This window comes from Pipra filicauda, unplaced genomic scaffold (assembly GCF_003945595.2).
Source record: "Pipra filicauda isolate LSUMZ 115617 unplaced genomic scaffold, ASM394559v2 scaffold108_size2327098_pilon, whole genome shotgun sequence".
Classification (NCBI taxonomy): domain Eukaryota; kingdom Metazoa; phylum Chordata; class Aves; order Passeriformes; family Pipridae; genus Pipra; species Pipra filicauda.
In genome coordinates, this window is record NW_024103529.1 from 216,478 (window position 1) to 236,334 (window position 19,857).

The following is a 19,857-nucleotide window of genomic DNA, read 5'->3' on the forward strand; positions in this document are numbered from 1 at the left end:
ACCTTTCCTTCTGCATTAGCTATAGAAGCAAATTCTGTACACATAATGGCCAGAATTCTAAGTTAGTTTCTTCCAAGAACAATCAAGTTTACATGCACCAAAGTCATTCTTCAAAAACCAGGGGATGTGCATTAACTGCTCAGGGGATTCACTTCAAAACTCTGCTACAGCTACAGTCCAAACCATTAAACTTAATGTAGTTTTTCTGGAATATTCACATAAGACAAACCATTTGTGATCATATTAGCTATTTAAGCTGAAAACAAACATTTCCTTGTTTTCTCACTGTCTTTTGTAAGTATTGGAGCACATTTAAGGATGCTTCTTCAACTCTTGTTTCATTTTGCATAAGATCTGATTTGTTAATCTGCGGGTTTATTTCTGTGACCACAGAGAGCAGTTATGGTGAGTTGACTTTGACTGGCTTCCAGACACACATCCAGCTGTTTTCTCACTCCCCCTCTTCAACAGGACAGTGGAGTAAATAAGACAAAAAAGCTCTAGGTCAAGATAAAGACAGGAAATCACCTACTAATTACCATCACAGCAAAACAGACTGAATTTGGGTAACATAAATTTAATATATTACAAATTGTGATAGAGTTGGATAGTGAGAAATAAAGACAAAACCTGAAATACTTCCCCCCCACACACCCTTCTGTTCTTCTGAGGCACTCCTTCATTCTGGAATCCTCCACCTCCTCCCCTGAGGGGTGGATGGGGAATGGAGATTATGGTCAGTCCATAAGTGCACTTCTGTCCTTCTTCCCCTGCTCCATTCTGGGTCCTCTCTATGGACTGCAGAGGAATCTCTGCTGAGGCACCAGGAGTGTCTGCCCCCACTTCTTCAGTGACCTTGGTGTTCACAGATTATTTCTCACTTTTTTCCCTCTCCATCACTCCTCAGCAGTTTTCCACAACTGCTGTGAAGTGGTTTTTACCCCGTTGTAAATAAGTTTTTGGAGAAGTGCCACCATCCTGGCTGAGGGGCTCAGCCATTTTAAATTACTTCAAGTACTTTCAAACATGTAAAAATGTGGGTGTTTATTTCTTTTTCTAACTCAGAGACCTGGCTGCAAGGAACTGCTTGGTAGGTGAAAGCAACATCTTGAAAATAAGTGATTTTGGAATGTCCCGGCAGGAGGATGATGGTGTGTACTCATCATCAGGCCTAAAGCAGATTCCTATCAAGTGGACTGCTCCAGAAGCTCTGAACTATGGTAAGGATATACCTATATCTTCTCGCAAAAGAAAAATAAAATCCAATGTAGAGTAAGGAGCACCAGGACCACACCATGGGCAATATTTTGAGTATATATGTATATATTCCTAGTCCCCAGTTCAAAATTAATGATGTTTAAAATAATTTTAATTTTTCAGTCTTATTTATGTAAGAAACAGTGGTTTGCCTTCAAGAAAAATAAGGCAGCAACATCAGAATTGCTGTTATGCAGCAATAGCATAGTGCTTTGGTTATGTTGCTGACTCATTCTATAGACAGACTCATCAGTCATCTAAATCATGGTCATTAGCAAAACGAATGGGAAGTTCTGCATATTTATGGCGGTGAGTGTTCTAGCACCTCACTGAAAATGTTAGAAAGTGTTAATGTACTAAAACACTGTGTTAGATAATTCATTGCATTGGTGAAAAGGACAGTCACTGATTTATATTTTTTTTTAAGTGCAGCTTTTCTTTACCTGCATTTTTGTGTATTGCTGGGCTGTTGTCTTGAGTGTAAAAATCCATTATTTCTTACTAAGTGAAATGTCCATACTACATGGGTAATAGTTCCCAAACAGAAAGAGAAGCTACTGTATTTAGCTTTTTATCTTGCGTGAATCTAGAAGAACAAGTTCTTGTAGGTAAAGTGGGCTGTGAAGAAGCAACACATTAAAATAAATGATGGCATGTTCTGAATGTACTTCTCTCAACCAATTCTTTAGTTGAGTACTTAGAAAAAAAATTTTTAAATTTTTCATTTGAAGTGTCTATAAATATTTCTGCCATCTCTTAAAGCCCTTTTTCAGAAATCATGTGTTGGAAATAAGTTTGTGAATTATGATTGATAGCAAAATGCTTCCTCTCATTAACACTTTTGCAGGAGTTAATGACATAACACAATAAAACAGATCATCCCTTTGAAAGGCTAATAATAAACTTAGTTACAGTAATTGATCCTGTATTACCAATTATTCTGAGAGGTCTTAGTGTCACTAACATTCACTGGTGAAACACTTTTTTGGATGTTTGATCAACTATGAAAGGTGATTTGGATTTTTATTTTTGTTGTTTCAGAAATGCATACAGTATATTTCACATGTTATGGAAACCTATCTTTCATACTTATTTCATGTTTCCTAAAAGGCATACATATTCAAGCAGCTATAAGTAATTTTCTGTAGTGTTTGGAAAATAAGCCTTCTCAAACATCTGTTAATGTGTTCAGTAGTGTAATATTCAACTTTCAAAATGTCACAAAAGGTTTCTGGGAAAGATGTGAATAAAACTAATGGAATTGTGTTTTACTATTTTCCAGCCTAATAATGTGGTTGTAAGAATTGCATTGATTTGTGTAGGTAAGATTGAAAGTATTTAAGATATCAGAATAGAACTAAATCTGCAGTATTTCAAAACCAGTTGGCAAACACTGGACATGTCTGTCCTTAATGTCAGGATTTAAGAGGTGGAAGAAAATGAGGAATAGGGCCATATAACCATTACTCGAATGCTAAAGTGCTCAAGACTGCAAAAAAGTTATTTTTTTTTAAGTCACTGATGAATTCAATGTATATTACAAATTAAAAGCAGTCACTAAAAGGTTTTAAATTAAGAAAAAACACAAGTTGTGAAGTCTAGAAACCAGATTAGGGCAAATAGAGTGGTTAGGGCATTGTGTCGGATGTCATAAGCAAAGTTCCAATGCTGTTGGAGTTTTTGAGAGATGGAACCTTTGGTTCAGTTCGTGCTGTTCAGTGCCATTCCATACCATTATTTTTGCTTGGAGCTATATTATTTCCATTACTTGCAGCTGTTGTGATGTTAATATTCATGTGTGATGGGTTTGTTTGTTTGTTTTTTCTGAACAGGCCTTTCTTTTTTTTTCCCAGATAATGTAATAGTGGAAAGTGTAATTAACTGTGCAGAACTTGTATGTTCTTTTAAAAAACACCCTAATCACCTATCTTGTATCTGCTGAATGCTGTCAATGAAAATTGTTAGATTACTGAATGCCAAACTGTGGGGAGTTGATACAGAGACAAGAAAACTAATCTTAGTACAAAGAGCATAGTGAATGTCTGTAATTGGCATCTATTAGGCACACAGGCCAACGTGGCACAGCTGGAAGTGATATTTAGTCTTAATAGTAAACTGAATTTTCTGACGTCAGAACAGTTATCACTGTCATCAACAGTCACTGTAATTTACATGTATTTTCCCTTTTTTTTCTAGTCAGAAGTAGTTTAGTTAGATTGTTGGACGATTAGAGATAAACAAACAATACACTCACAAGCAGGTAAAGAATAAAGGCACATATATACAAAGTAATAGTATGGAACAAAGAATAGTCATGAAAAGTTGAAAGTAATGTTGAAAATGGATTTTTAAGGTAACATTTTCCCTGATCCTGCTGCAAAAGGCTAGGAGCCTTAACTTTCTGATGTGAATCCATCCTTCTTAATGTGAATCCATCAGGGACAACAGAAAGATCTGCTTTCAAGATCTCTCCTTTTGCTGTAATAGAAAGCTGTCATTCCATAAGGAGGCTTGGAATTCAATTATCTATCAATTATCTGTTTTGTTATCTCAGAGGCATAGTTGAAGGTAATGGAACCAGCAGGCCACTTTTTTTTTTCCTTTAAGTGATTGGGTGCATCAGTTCTTCAGGATCCAGCCATATTTTCATTTTCAGAGATCAGTTTCTCAGAGCATGAGAACCAGGCCTTCCTTGTGCTTACAAACTGTGTTGGTGGTAGCTCCTCTGAGAATACTCATTGCTATGTGAAATTAAAGAACTGGGAAAGATAATTTTTTTAAATCATTTTTTTAATTAAAAGTGATCATAAACAAGGGGAGAAAACCTAACATTTTTCTATCCTTTTGTATTAAAAGAAATTTTTGTAGATTAAGGAGGAAACAAACTCTTAACTTGCATGAAAATAACTGACATGCTAAGGTCTATTAAATAGTAGAACTTTAAGTTAGCTTATATTATTCCTAGGTATTGTCTTTAAGATAATTTGTTTGATAATGTGATACTGAAGACTGTGTTGTCTGCAGAATGTATATTATGTATATTACTAGTTACAGCTTTGTTATGCTCGAAGCTTGCCAATGTAACACTTTACCTCTACAGAAAATTTTGGGCCATAATTATCTGAAATGTTAATTTCTCTGTATTAGTTAAGCTGAGAGTTTGCTTTCCTTTTCTTAGGGAGATACACATCTGAAAGTGATGTATGGAGCTTTGGAATCCTTTTGTGGGAGACATTCAGTTTAGGAGTATGTCCATACCCTGGAATGACCAATCAACAAGCACGAGAACAAGTTGAGAAAGGTAAATATTCATAGGGAGTGAAAGAAATGCTGTATAGATGCATAAGGATATAGTGCATACAGTATAAAACAGCAAAGAAATAACATACAAGTTGTGTAACAACTTCATAAAAAATAATATGAGGGTTTCTAAATTGCTGAATGTAGCTCTCTGGGAGGAGTCGAGTGCTATATTGGCCTTTTGATAAAAGGAATATACTGACCAGTAACTTAAAGGATGGCAGACTTACAGCATGCTGACTTCCATTGTTGCACAACCAACAGGTAAGATGGAGAAGAAGGATTTACTGCTGTGCAAAGCAGAGGCTTGACCAGAATGAATTAAGATTATGCTCATGCATGTATAAATATTCTAAACTGCCAGAAAAAAACTGTATCATTCCATCTTCTGTATTAAAGCAGTTCATAGAAAGACTGAGCAATTATGGTGGAGAATGGTAAGCTATTTGAGTGTTGGAAGCCACATTTGTCTTTTATAAAATAATGAAAAGGCTTTACTTAAAACAGCAAATAACTATAAGCAGGATTTCAGAACTTCGATTTATTTTCATCATCTTTATTGACATTTCAGAACTCTTCCTGCTCTACATAGTACTACTGTGTAATTTTTAAATAGGCTCTAAGCTACTAACACTATTAAATGATTTAAAACAAAGAGTTAAAAACCGTGTCCAGATGGCTTCTGCATATCTCCAGGGATGGAGATGCTGCCACCTCCCTGAGCAACCTGTGCCAGTGGTCAGTCAGCCTCACAAAAGTGTTTCCTGATGTTCAGGAGGAATTCCCTGTGTTTCAGTGTGTATCTATCACCTCTGGTCCCGTTACAGGAAAGAGCATGGCTCTGTCCTCTTTGCACTCTCTCTGCAGGTGTTTATATACATTGGTGAGATCTCCCTGAGCCTGCTCTTCTCCAGGATGAACAGTTTGAGTTCACTCAGCATTTCCTCATAGGAAAGATGCTCCAGTGTCTCTGTCATCTTGTTGACCCTTCAGGGGACTCTCCCCAGTATGTCCATGTCTGTCCTGTTCTGGGAAGCCCAGCCCCGGACCAGCACTCCAGGTGTGGCCCCACCAGTGCTGAACAGAGGGAACAGATGATCTCCCTCAGCCTGCTGCCACATTCCTTCTAATGTAGCCCGGCATGCCATTGGCATTCTTTGCTGGAGGAGCACATTGCTGGTGCATGTTCATCCCTTGATGTCCACCAGGGTCTGCAGGTCCCTTTCTGTCAGGTTTCTTTCCAGCTGGACAGCCCCCAGCATTTATTGGTGCTAGGATTTCTTCTTCTCCAGGTGCAAGGCTTTGCACTTCCCGTTGTTGAACTTCCTGTCAGCCCCTTTCTCCAGCCTGTCCAGGTCCCTCTGAATGGCAGAACAACCCTCTGATTTATCAGCCCCACCTCCCAGTTTGGTGGGTACAAACCTGCCTCATCATTCAGATCATTAATGAAGATGTGACACAGGATTGGACCCAGTCCTGACTCTGGGGGTACACCTCAAGTTACTGGCCTCCAACCAGTCTTACCACTCATCACTTCCTTTCAGGACTCACTGTTCAGCCAGTTTTCACTCCACCTTCTGGTCATCCAGCCCATAATTCAACAGTGTCTTGGTGATGATTTTATGGGAGACAGTTTTGAAAGCCTTAGTGAATTCCCTTCGTATACCAGGCCACTTATTTCATTGTAGAAGTTTTTCAAACTGATCAAGTATGACTTGCTCTTGGTGAATCGAGCCTGACTACTCCTGATGACTTTCTTGTCCTTCAAATTCCTGGCAATTGTTTCAAGCATTTAGCTACTCCATCACCTTCCCAGGGAACAAGGTGATGCTGACAAGCCTGCAGTTCCCAAGGTTCTCCTTGAAGATAGGAGTGACATTTGCTTTATTCCTCTCTTCAGGTACTTCTCCCAGTAGTCACCATGATGGATGAAAGATTATTGGGAGTGGCCTTGCAGTGACATCAGCCAGCTACCTCAGCACTCATGGGTGCATCCCATCAGGGCCAGTTTATGTAACTATTCCCTGACCAAGTCCTCTTCCACCACATCTTCCTTACTCCAGCCTTTAACCCTGGTCTCTGGGGCTTGAGATTCCTGAAGGCAGGTCTTGCTAGCAAGGACCGAGGTGAGGAAAGCATTCAGTGTCCCAGCCTTCTCCATGTCCTGTGTTGCTGAATGCTGTACCTCATTCAGCAGTAGGCACACATTTTTTTCTAGCCTTCCTTTTGTCACCTACATACTTACAGAAACCCTACTTGTTGTCTTTGATACCCCTGGCCAGATTCAATGCCATGTGGGCTTTGTCCTTCTTAGCTTCATCCTTGGGTCCTAAGACAGTGTTTCTCTGTTCCTCCCATTACCTGATTTTGTATTTGAATTTGTCCAGGAACTCCTTGTTCATCCATACAGTCCTCCTGGCATTTTTTCCCAACTTCCTACTCATTGGGAAGTTGTCTTCCTTGCTGTGAGTACACCTCTTTGGTCCAGGGGGTTGATGATATGCTTAAATGACCACTTACCTGTGACTTTTCAATGATTAGCTGCTGATTTGCTTAACTGATTGTCCATTTTCCTGCTCATCACCAAGTCAGAGAGTTCCCTCAGCTGATGGCAGCAGAGAGGTGTGGAAGGCCACTATCTATCTAAGCAAACGAGAAGAGAAACTGTCTTAAATGCTGGGAAGATAAAAAACTGAAGAAAACAGGAGAAAGGAAACATAAACGACAAAAGTGCAAATGGGGAGGGAACTTCTTAGAAAAGGGAAGAAGCATGAGAATAAAAGTTTATCCATTTTCAAATAGAGCTAAGAAATTTACTCCCATCAATAATAAACACTTTATTATTGATTTCCTCACTAAGAGGAGAAAAAGGGAACCAGAGGGAAGCTACTTCCTAAGGTACAGGAAACAAATCTGTGCAGGTTCCTGACTAAGGGATGAGAAGCACACTGACAACTTACTATGAACAACCGAAATGTCCTTGGTACCTGAGCTTTAATTAGTTTCATAATTATCTATCACATATAGGTTATATATTGAAGACTTTCCTCATATTGCCCTGAAAATTTTTTTTAAGGCAATGATCTTGAACTTTACTTCTTTCTTATTAGATTTGTCAATATGCAAATACGCAATATCGGTTTTCAGTGCTTAATGTTTTCCCCATTTTCTTGTGTACTAGGCTACCGAATGTCTGCACCACAAAAATGTCCTGAAGAAATATACAAAATAATGCAGAGGTGCTGGGACTACAAGCCAGAAAACCGGCCAAAATTCAGTGAGATTCAGAAAGAGCTATCTTCAATCAAAAAGAAAGTGACATAGTGACAAACAAGTGCCAAACTCAATGTGTGGGACTTTATTTTCCAGTGAAGTAATTTTTCCCTTCAAACACTATGCATTTATCCAACATTATTTGCAATATTCTTCTAAGATTACTTTGAAATTAACTGGTTTTTTTATATACACGTGTACCATCTTGAGTGATGCGTTAAAGATACATACTGCAAAATGCTATATATCCAGTTACAGTAATACTGTAATTTAGGTTACATGTACATAGGAAAGCAGATACTATAAATTTAAGGGACTGTGGCTTCTATCTGTTTTACAGCAAGTAACTGCTAGTGACATTTTTTAGAGTTTTTCTACCTTAAGGTGTGTTCTCACTCTGCTGTCCCTGTCCTGTATGTCATCACTCTAATATAGTGACTGCCATACATGTTGGCCTTACAACTGAAGACAGTTTTGACAGGTATTTCAACCAGAAACTTTTATATTTTTTAAAACTCTTTCTGCAGCTGATATTTTGAAGTGATACTTGGTTTTAAGGATGAAGGTCAGTCAGATTCTGGATGCAGATGTGCTTACTGAACAGTAAAATCCAGAATTTTCTCTGTACAGATTGAATTACTTGTGCATTTATCACCATACTGTAGAAATACTAATAACTTTTAATGTGATTTACTTAAGCCATGCCTTTTTTTTTCTTCCTACGATGCCATCAGAATTCATTAATATGTCTCTTACACAGTGAGACATATTTGTTTCCTTAAGAAACAAAAGACCAATATTAAGTCTTAATGACATATGTTAAGAAATACTGCAAATCATCTGCCTTCCAAAGAGTATGTAAAGCAGTAGGCCAAGAAAAAGAGGTTTACCAATGATAACAGCAGATAAAAAGTGTCATTGATCTTAGAGGAGTTAAAGAATTTTCCTAGATTTCCTTTTCAATCCTGATTTTTTCCCTTAAATTGGTAAAAATTCTCAGAATGCAGCTGGAGCCTGCAAAAGATTATGTTAAACAAAAGTACATTCCATCACAGTGTCCAAAGCAAAATACTACTTCTGTATGGCATGAGGAAGTTGTTCAAGCAACCAAAAGTAAAGAAGCGTGTTTAAAGCCTCTGATAGGCTGGGAACAGCAGAGTAGAAATACTAACTTTCTATTTTACTTACATAATTGCAATCATATTTCAAAAGATTGGGGATAAACAAGGTTTAAATTCACCAGGAATTAAAACCTTGTGTTTTTGTGTGTGTGTGTATATATATATATATATATATGTATTAAAAAAAAAAGGCCAGAAAGAATAAAAGCTTACTAGAAAGGGGAGGGAGGAAATGCACAGTTTGTTACTCTGACTCTGGGTCCTCTTTACAGCTGGAATTATTTTCTAGGGCTCTACATAGAGATAGAAACAGGTTTACAGACACTATCCTGGTCTGAATTCCAGCATTAAGGTGCTTGAAATTTTTCTAAGAATTTACTAAATTTTTTTCAGATTAAGGGATATCAATTGCTGCTACTGCAAGTAGAAACAGGGATTATGAGTAACACAGCATCTGGAATGTTAATTAGCCCTATGTTTTAGGGCAGTGTTACAGTGGGATTGAGGTGGAGTGAAGTCAGTGGCTACATTACATTTTTATTTCTGTTAAGGTGGCTTTTCTATTGTCCAAATCATTTTTGCTCTCTAAGGTATATTTACAGTAGTACTGAGTGGTGGTTTAGGACTATGTGTGACCAAAATATGTGTAGTCTAGAAGAGTTTGTCTGTTACATAGGAGTTAGTGTCCAAATACAACAGTGAATGGTTGTGTGGGAGCACATCACCTGTATTTGAGGTGATACTGTCAGGAATGGTGAGTGCTTCTTGCATTTCTTAAGTGATTTTTTTCTTGGAGCTAAGGAAACATATATATAGATACACCCATGAAGGTAGTGCTTGGAAAATATGGTGGCATAAATTAAAACTTCGTTATAAGTGTACTGGATATATTTACTTAGTTCTGTACTTCAAGTAGCCCAGAGATACTTTTCAAGAGCAATAGGAAACATTCTTGTTAGTTTGTATGCTTCTAAGTAATACACAGAGTTTGTGCCTTAATTTGCTAGTTTGCTAATGCAAGTGCAAGTGTACTAAGGTTTAAGGAATGTTTCACAATCATTTGGAAAAATCCAAGATTCACCCTACTGCGTGTCCTTATGTATGCATCACTAAAGTCTGCAAGTAAGAATAACAGTGTCTTCTCTATCAGCATTCATAGCTTTTCTGGAAAGTTAATGTTCTTCTTCTGTTAAAGAGAGGGACTGTTGCTCTGCCGTATGACCTCTTGACAGCACAGAAATAGTGCTTTATTTTTATAAAATTAAATGCTCTTTTCTTTATCTTAAATTAACCAGTCACTATCCTGACTCTCACAGAAGGATAAAAATTGGACTAATATTTTATTCTGAAGTAGTTAACCTCTGTAGTTTGTATCGCACTTCTGTTTAAATTTAAAGCCTTTTTGAAGCCTGGGATTTCAACAGCATTAAGAAAATTTATTACTGTTCCTCAAGTAGGCAGGCATCAGTTCAGTTCAAAACTACTAACACTGGGACATTACCAGAATGAGTTTATGGGTATAGAATAAATTTCAGCACAGGTACTTGTCTCTTCAGTTATTGAAACTGTTTTCGTGTCATTAATTTGGCAGTTTGTGGCAGAGCTTTTTCATCACATTTCACTTGTAAATGTTGAAACTACACAATTTAGGAAGTGAAATCCATACCTATGTGTCATACTGGTTTTATGTTTTTGTGGACTTCCCACAGGCAAATTCACAAGCAAGCCTGCCATACCTTGAAATTTAAAAGAAAGACTTGGTATTCAAGGAGCAAAGCTGCCATATCTGCTATCCATGATCTTCTGATGACTTAGTCTTGCATTAGGTAGCCAGATGCTGGTCACTTGGCTCATGGACTGTGTTTATTATAGAGAACTTACAAAGAAGTTCAGATACAGTCTCTTTTGCAAGTATGCATTTCAAGATAAGTGTTCTTATACTGGCACTATCCCAACCAGGGGGACCCTGAGGGAATCCTGAATTTTTGTACATTGTTAAACAGGAGAAACTGAATACTGTTAACCCCAGCTTGTTACATGAGAGGGGATTCAACAGGTTATATTTTGATTTCATGTTTTTCCTAGGAATTGTATTCATCTGTTTAAGAACATTTCTTGAAGGGCAAAAAGTGCATCCTTAGTTTGTTTTCACTAGAAAATAAGCACATACTCACTTTGAAGTCCAGTCATCAGTGAAATCATAAGGATTCCTAAGTCTTTTATTTTATGGAAAGTAAATTAGTGAAAAGTGTCTTGCTGAAAACAAACCTTGTTTCAGCAAAGGGTGATCTTGTAGATTTAGCATCCTACCAAGGCATTATCTTAGAAATGTACATTTCCATTAGTTTTTATGAAAACCAATCAGTGAACTTTTTCATTTATCAACTACAGTTATATTGCATTTCTTCTTAACAAAAATATACCTTTTTGCAGAGTTGCCTAAAATTTTTTTGGAAGTTGTTATTGGGACGGGCATCACCACGAGGCTATTCAGTAAGAACTGCAGTTTGCAAAGCCTGTTCTTACTGATGAGAAACAGAAAACTGGTTAAGGAAATATTAGGTTATTCATACTTTTTTCATCCATGTCTTTGACCACCTGTTATGCTTACTTAAATCCTATAAGCACATCATTAAAACCGAATATGAAGTTACCTATTTGTTATCTCTTATAACTATTTTGTTATCCCTTTTGAACCCATTGTAGAGAAAAAAGGAGAAAACCTCCATAGTTTTCTGAGGTTACAGAGTAACAAACTGTCAGAAGCATTTAAAAAAGGCCCCCTACCTCCCAAATTTCCCCAGATATGCTGCTGCACAAATATTAACAGTAGTAATTAAATACTAACCCTATTTCCAGTATTCTTGCTGTCATAACCTGTAAATGTCAGTGCTACTGACAGACTTGAGAGAGTGCAATATTTGAAGACCTAAGTTAGTGTGTAAATAGTGTCATCAAACATGATATTCAAGAGCAGCAGTTCTGAAAATGGCTGATTGTCACAAATGATAACTCATAAAGATGAAATAAAAAGAAAGAGGCTAACTGAGATAATCCACTTTCTGTAACAACTATCCTGTTTGAAGGTAGTAGAAATGTTTGTTATGCCAGTGCACTTGTATTCATAACATTTTTATAGCAAGCATAGAATAGTTTGCTATTAAAAGAACAGGTTTTTTTTCCCTAAAGCACAAAAGGACTTGGGATAATGTTGAAACCATTCTTGCTAGGCAAGTGAGGAAAGAATACCCCTGCTACCCACCAAGTTACATGTTTTTTTCCTCTTAAAATCATTTTCATACAATCCTTCACTTTCAGTTATACACGACTTCAGTTAGTAATTAGATAGCACAGGACAAATCCAGTGTTGCTGAAGGTCCAAACAACCATCAGTTTTTAAGAGAGATGTAGTAAATTTGAAACATCAGCCCTATTAAAAATGTTATCTTCCAGTTTCCTTCTGCAGATTTACTGAAAAAAAAAAACAAAAAAAAAAAAACACCAAAAACAAAACCGCAAAAAAACAGTCTTTAAAAAATCATCAGTAAGAACGTACTAGGAAAATGCATCAACCTCAGAAATCTATCAAGTTTATGAGTAGCTATCCCCTGAGATAGTTTTCCATCCTAATTAAATAAATAAGGTTCAAAAGTGGAAAGCTCCAGCTTGAAACAGAAGAATCCTTTCACTAGTCACATTATGAACAGTCTTTCAAGTATTGCTACCATTTCTTTCCTCAAAGTGATACTTTACCTGTGATCTCCAGCTCTTACACGCTTTTCAGAATTGCATATTAGTGCATTTTTAATACCTAGCTTTACTTTTAGACCAAAGAAGGGAAGACTGTCCTTGAAAATCCAGCAAGATCTGCCTGGTAGCTCCATGTTTTTGGTAGTGTCCATGTTCAGTTATCAGAGTAATTGTGTTCATTATAATAAGCACCACATAGAACAAGAGCTAGAAGCCAGATGTTGTCTTTAAATCAGCAGCTAATACCCCTGAATTTCACAGCTTTGACTCCAAAGTCCAATTTGATTTTGATTCTCTGTCAGATACGCAAAAGCAATCCCTGTGTCTCAGCCTTACTACTGATCTATAAAACAGAAAGGTTCAGAGATGTATTTACTGTTTTCTCCAAGGAAATACTATCTTCACCACCAACCCTAAGTTACGATTATGTCCCTGTTATGTCCCTCTGTCTCTTTGATATAAAATTTCAACTGGAATATATGTCCACGTATGGAACTTGGGTGTTAACTCTGAGTTGTTTAATTTTCAGGCAGTTCTATGTTATTGCCTGGTTTAGAACACCATTTTCTCAGGCATCATCTAGGCAAGACTTAAATTAGAATTTCCAGGTGTTTTGGTTGGGGGTTTTTTGTGAGGTAAAAGACTAATTAGGTCACCAGCTACAAGCATTGTTATTTTGCAGCTGTTTCAGATCATAGCTATGAAAGAGTAGTTCTTTTATAGATCTTGGATATGTGTGCCTTCTCTAAATCAAAAACTGTGAGCCGTACTTACAAAAAATGGATAAATAAAGCCCTCAAATATAGTTGACTGGGGTCATAAATTGAAAACATAGAAGAGCCATGAACTACAATCTTTCTTCACAGGATGGAATGCTCTGTAAATAAAACTTGTGATAACTGGCTTTGTGTTTATATAGATAAGTATGGCCTGTGAACCAGTATGCTAGCCTAGGATTCACACTGAGCAAAGAAGGCTTGGAAAAAATCCTAAATTTCTGCTATTTGGAAGCATCATCTGGTTTTAGAAATACAGGTATTTATAGATAAGTACATAACTTAAGCTCTGTGAGTACAGTAAGTGAGCCAGGCATTGAAACTCTTCATCAATGTAAAGGAATTAGGCTTTTTAAAAGAAAAGTCAGTGATTCCTTCTAGATTACAGATGTTGGAAGTATAAGCCAGAAGTTTCCATTAAAACAAAAACTTCCACAGTCCTGTCTTTATATGTAGTTAGGTCAGTTTTTCTCAATATATGAAGAATTCCATAATTGTTAAATGCAGTAGTAATACAAAAATTTTGGATTACTGATATGTAAACTGCTTCACTCAGATATATTTTTTCAATTCTTAAAGAATCTTTCTATACTTGAAATTGAGAGGGCTGCAGTAATCCTACACTTCTAGCTGAGCTCTGCTGTAATAATCTGTACTGTTGCATCTCCCAAACATTTCCTAATTCTGATGGCTCCATGTACCACAGATGGCACCCTTTCACTTACCAAGAAAGTTATGCTTGTGACAGAAAAGTCCAAATATAGTCCTGCTTTTGACTCAGAAATAATCTGGGAACGTTACACATTGATCCCTATGGCAATGTGTTTGTATGAAAATTGAAGTAAGCTTGAAACCAGGTGAAGCTTATCGTTCAAATCATGTTTTTAATCAGGTTGCAGACCCTAACTATATTGTAAATTGTCCACATCATAAAAGACATCAGTAGAACAACATTCTTGACTGCCTAGTTTACAAAACAGAAAATCCTGCTCCACCAAGGGAACAATATAAAGCTAAATATGCTCCTTGAGACAGGAATCATTTTGCTGTCAGACCAGATCTGAACAGTACCTTTAAAGTTAACAGCAGTGACTTAATTCCAACTAAGCTTTGTTGGGAGCTTCCTTCTTCTTAACAGACCTTTCCAGATAGTGTTAATTTTCATTATTGTCATCCATTTTGCTTTCAGAAATTTTTCTCTCTATCATACAATATTTACTTATACTGTATACTTGATTATACACAACCACCCCCTACACACACACTATGAAGTGCTGAGACCTGCAACTTAAGGACATAAAGCATTATTGTTATGTCAGTACAGGGAACTGATCTTTCAGTAGGTCTCAACTGACATGGCTTGACATGTCTGTGTTTGTTTCAACTGTTAATTGTACCATTACCTGTAAGTGACAAGTTAACTTGTTTTTCCACCAAGCTTCCCATCTAATTTTCACTAAAGTGCTAAAAACATGTAATAGGGAAAAAAATAATGGTATAGGCTCATCACTCAGGACACAAAAGGCAGGCAGACTTCTACAGAGAAATTCTGAGGAGTGAAAGCCAATAGTAAACACCTGCCTTGTCCCTTCTGTTAAAGGACTGTGTAGTTGCATGCGTGTTCAGATGACTTCCAGAGAAAAAACTTGGACTAGGATTGGTAGGACTGCTGGTTTTGAAGTTGCATGTGTTATTTTTCCTTTGTGTAGCTGGAGGCAGCTGGAGACAGAGGAGAGGTGTTGGGGAAGGAAAAAAATTTGGTTCACTGACCTGCCATCACAAGCAAAACTTTTGACACCAGTAGCCTTTAGTGGGCACAGATACATGTGCAAATGTGTTCAGATATCTATTGAATTTTGTGCCAAAGTATGCACCAGCAAGTTTAATGTCAGGTAAAGCACCTTTTATGCTCTTTGTTGTTTAAAAATAATATATTTGTGAAACAGAACGATAATACATAACACTGGAAATGGGTGCTTCTTCCCTAAAGTACACATGTTAAAAAAAGGGAGAAAAAAAAAGGAAACAACATTTGTGAGTTTATCTGGCTTTTAATCAAGTCTGAAAATGATAACTGTGTAATACTTATGTTGCCAGTTGTCTGTCCTTTATAATTTTAAATAGATCTGCATTTTAATTTTATTTATTTGCCAATTTTTTATATACTTTAAAGTTACATTTAGAACTCAAGCCAACTTTTCATTTTCCTAGGCTGTTATATAACAGATTCTCAGTATTCTTGTAAACTGCAGACCTTTTTTGAATGGTCCTTTGTCTTCTCCTTTGGACCAGTTACCACTAATGAGTCTGCAGTTCCCTTTTTACTGTACTCTTCCAATAAATGTAAAATATTTGTATCAAGCTGTCTCATTTTATTTGATATTTATAGGTTGTGTCTATTTATTTGCTTCTGTAGTCAAGTGGAAGGTCTAGTAACATTGCTTTTGGGAATAGCTACAGTTCAAAATAGTTTATTTCACACAGAGGAAAACTCAATTTTATTTGATTTTTTGGGCAATTTCTAGATTTAATATCTGTGTGAACCTCACAGTTTGGCATTAATCTTTTTTTACCTTATGCATATCAGAAGGTATTGAAAGAAGTAGTAGCCTAGTGGACAGAAGGGAAAGGACATGTCGAAAAAGGCTGAGAACTTTGGGGCTGGAGCTCTGCAGTTTTGAGGATGTTGCACCATGCATTTCTCTTTGAGCCAGAATCATGTTAAGAAGCTACGTGCTGAATAGCAAAGTTGTATTCTACACCCCAACAGCAGAGCAAAATGTGCAAGTGTTTCCAGGAAAAAGCAGTGCAGCAATCGAAAGGCTTTATACTGGATTTTTTACATGATCTAGTCCTCTGTTCCCTTTATATTAAAAAAAAATAAATTACATTCAAAAAACAAGTTGCATTTTGAAGCAGATTGCTTTAAAGCTGCTTTGTGTTTTACTTGGAATGAAAGCAGTCTCTGTAATAATTTCTACTGTCACTATACTTCAGTGCAATTTGATTTTCGTAATCCCTTTTTAATATAATGACTGTGATACCAAAATTATGACTGAGGTAAAAGAATCAGAATTACTATGCCTTAAAAAATTAATCTTTTGAGATCCTGTGGCTAACACAAAGTACGAACACTCCATTGAAAGAACTTCTTCCACTACCTGATTCTCCCTGTGGATGCACCTTTTTGAATACCCAAAACCAGGTAGAAGGACAGGTTTTTGTGTACTTGCACCCTTACACAGTGTTACTAAGCACACTGCATGCTGGAACTGCACTGTGATTTACAAGAAAGAGTTGACAAAGAAGCAAATTTACAGCACTGGTTCATAAGTGGGACTAAGATACCTGGAGTTGGGTTTTAATAGAATACTACTGTTCCCTCTTACAAACTCTTTGAGGTAGTTTCTCCCAGTAATCATGAATGGATGAGGTGTAAGTCCAAAGGTCATCCCCTGAATTTACCGGTGTGTGTTGATACGGAAGACAGCACAGCATGTGATTGCACATAGGTCTGGTACAGTTCTGCTGAGAGACTAATTTATTAGCAGGATAATTTTGGAAAAGGTTACTGTGACTAAATCTGTTCTGCTCAGTGATGCCTGGCCTCCAAATAATAGAAACATGTTTGAAAACCTGCTACTGCCAAACAGTGAGCAGCACAGGGTCATCAAATTTCCTCATTTGAAGTGTCACAGCAGTTAATTAGGAGTGAGGCTAAAGAAAGGAGCCTTGAAGGAGATCAGGGCCTTTGTACAGTCCTCCATTTTTTACAGTTTAGAAGTACATTTAAAAGACATGCAGTTGAAAAGATTTAGTTGATTAAGACTTCTCAGAAGATCCCAAAGGACATTTAAGCACCTAAGGACCACTTCAAATGGCAGATCACAGCATTTTCATATTCTTGAAATGTCCAATTTAACCATGCAGGCACATCTCCCCCTAACAAACCTAACAGCCTGTAGTAACAAAATGCTCCCAGGTAAGAGAACATATGCCCCAATTCCAAGATGACCATAACACCTAATTTCTTATTTCAGCTCAAATCCACTTGGGACTTTTCATGCCTAGCTGAGTTGTGAGCCCTAACCTTGCAGATACTGTACAACTGGCAAAACTCCACACAGAAGACATTTGGGCACAGAAGTGTTGATCCTGGATAGCAGTGCTTGCATCCATACAGGGTTTTTTTAGACACCCAACATTTACATGTCAAAGCCAGATCAGTTCTTTTTCTCTTCAAGTGGCAGGCATACCTCCCTCCCTTTTAGATCCAAATACTATGCATGCAAAGATGTTTTGATACTTGGGTACAAATCCTACCTTGATGATTGACAGAAATGTTAAATGAGGGAGAAACATTAATCTTGCTTAGAGACACAGAAGAGGCTCACAGCCCAGGACTCCAAGCAGAAGTATGTGCCTGTCTTCAGCCTTATGTAAGTAAGGGATCTGGGAAATTAGTGGAAGAGCAGGGAGGGGCAGTGTTGTTCTGGGGAGTGGGTCTTTTCCTTTCCAGCGTACTCAATATAGTGGCACACTGGGTCTCCTGAGTCCTGGGATGTTCTCCTGGGTACCTACATCTCCACCATCTCCACACTCTGCAAGCTTAACTTGGGCCAAGGACTATAGAGGGCTCCAAGGAAATCTGCTATAAAGTGTACTTGCTCAGTGTGGACTAAAAGGACCATTATAGATCACCGAGTAGGTATCTTCACCGGTGCCAGAATTTTCTCATAAGAAGTTTCTCATGTGAAAATGGTTTGAAGGACTGTGTGATCTTCATCACACTCTGCAGCTAGAACCTAGTCCTCCTTAAGGTCATGTTCAAGTAATAGTAAATGCTAAAATACAATAACATGACTGATACAGTCTGAATTATAGCAGTACACTTGTCACCTCAAAAGACATGACACAGACAACCACAGAAGACATGCAAGTCAATGACACATGAACACACTACCAACACTGCGACACACAGAGATCTCCTTTGATGCAGTTTCGTCAATATTCATCTCCTCCATCCCCCTCAGTTCCTTGCAGATCTGCTACACTAAAAGCACTGCTGCTAAACAGTCTGCAGAAATGCATCAGGACTAAAGAAATAGCTCTGTGTTGAGAATATAAAATAATGAGAGATAGTGCTCTGTTTTTCTAATAACTAAGCTCCTGTAGCTTTCAATGAACTAATATGCTGCAAACAGAAGTCAAGGAAGAGTAAAATCAAACTACTAGCTATCTTAGAATCTTCAAAAGAATCCTCAAAGGAACAGACTGGCATTTGACCATGCTGTAAGGGAAAGAAGCATGCATCTTCAATGGAATTTTTTTGACTCATGATGGATTAGTTCTCTGACAGCTGAAATAAAATGAGATTGTGTTAGCAACACCTGGAGTATACTGAGATATTTTTCCACTTCCTGTCCTAAGAGCTTGCACTGCCAAGTGCAAGTCACTAAAGAGAAAGCACAGAGAAGGGTTAGTAGGATAATCCAATTGCTAAAATTTAATCTCTGCAATCAGCAACTATGAAACCCCAAGGGTCCTAAAGACCCTGACTCAACTAGACCTATAGTCCTGTGTGTTCAAAAAATCCTTTCCACTACTCTATTAACCTGAGTCTGAATTGAAAAAATGCAGTAGCCTAGATCTAGCTAGATATAATAAGCTTCAAATATGATGGAGCTAGACAGCTCATTTCCATTTCACTCATAGTTACAGTTCCAGAGGGTCAGGTCTCTAGTGTCTAATGTTTTTGCTATGCATCTGATGTAGAAATTTGTACCTTGATTTTCAGTCTTTCCCCAGACTTCAGATGAACCTGTTTCAAGGGGTGTTTGTCAATCTCTGTCAAGCTTAGGATGCTTTTTTTTCCCCCTAAATATCAACAACATTTAAGCAAGAAAACTAACTGCTATTATAAACAGTTATCCAGTTTCCCTTCCCAACATCTTGTCCATCTCCAGCCCACTCAGTGATGGGGTAGGGTAAGAAGCAGAAAAGGCCTTGGCTCTGTGCAAGCCCTGCTCATCAAGAGCTGAAACATCCCTGTGTTATCAACACTGTTTTCAGCACAAATCAAAACACAACCCCATGCCAGATACTGTGAAGAAAATTAACTCCATCCCAGTCAAAACCAGCACAACAGAGCACACGGAGAAACTTTAGGTATGAGGCAGTGGACATGCAATTCCTTAGGGTGCAGCTCACATCAGCAGTCACAATTCCCCACTCTGACCCCATGAGTCTGAAATTGTTGTGAAAGACCTTCCAGATGTGTTGGTTGAAAGAAGCAGATGCTCAGAGTTGTTCCTTGTGTGGGAGTGGAGGGATAAAGTAAGCAGTGTAAGTATCCCAGAGGTGTTCATATCAGACTGTCA

At 37.6% G+C, this 19,857-nt stretch overlaps 1 protein-coding gene across 2 annotated transcripts in view; it reads left to right on the top strand.

Moving 5' to 3' along the window:
* Positions 1–15,838, top strand: part of FER (FER tyrosine kinase) — a 140,159-nt gene extending 124,321 nt beyond the window's left edge. The window contains exons 17-19 of one of the 2 annotated variants that reach the window (XM_039380640.1): positions 1,066–1,220; positions 4,436–4,558; positions 7,739–15,838. In XM_039380640.1, the coding sequence (XP_039236574.1) occupies positions 1,066–1,220; positions 4,436–4,558; positions 7,739–7,881 (421 nt within the window). In that variant the 3' untranslated portion in view covers positions 7,882–15,838. Of the gene's footprint in view, positions 1–1,065; positions 1,221–4,435; positions 4,559–7,738 lie in introns of those variants that run through there. The other variant, XM_039380647.1, reaches the window with a different exon arrangement.
* The last annotated feature ends 4,019 nt before the right edge of the window (positions 15,839–19,857 follow it).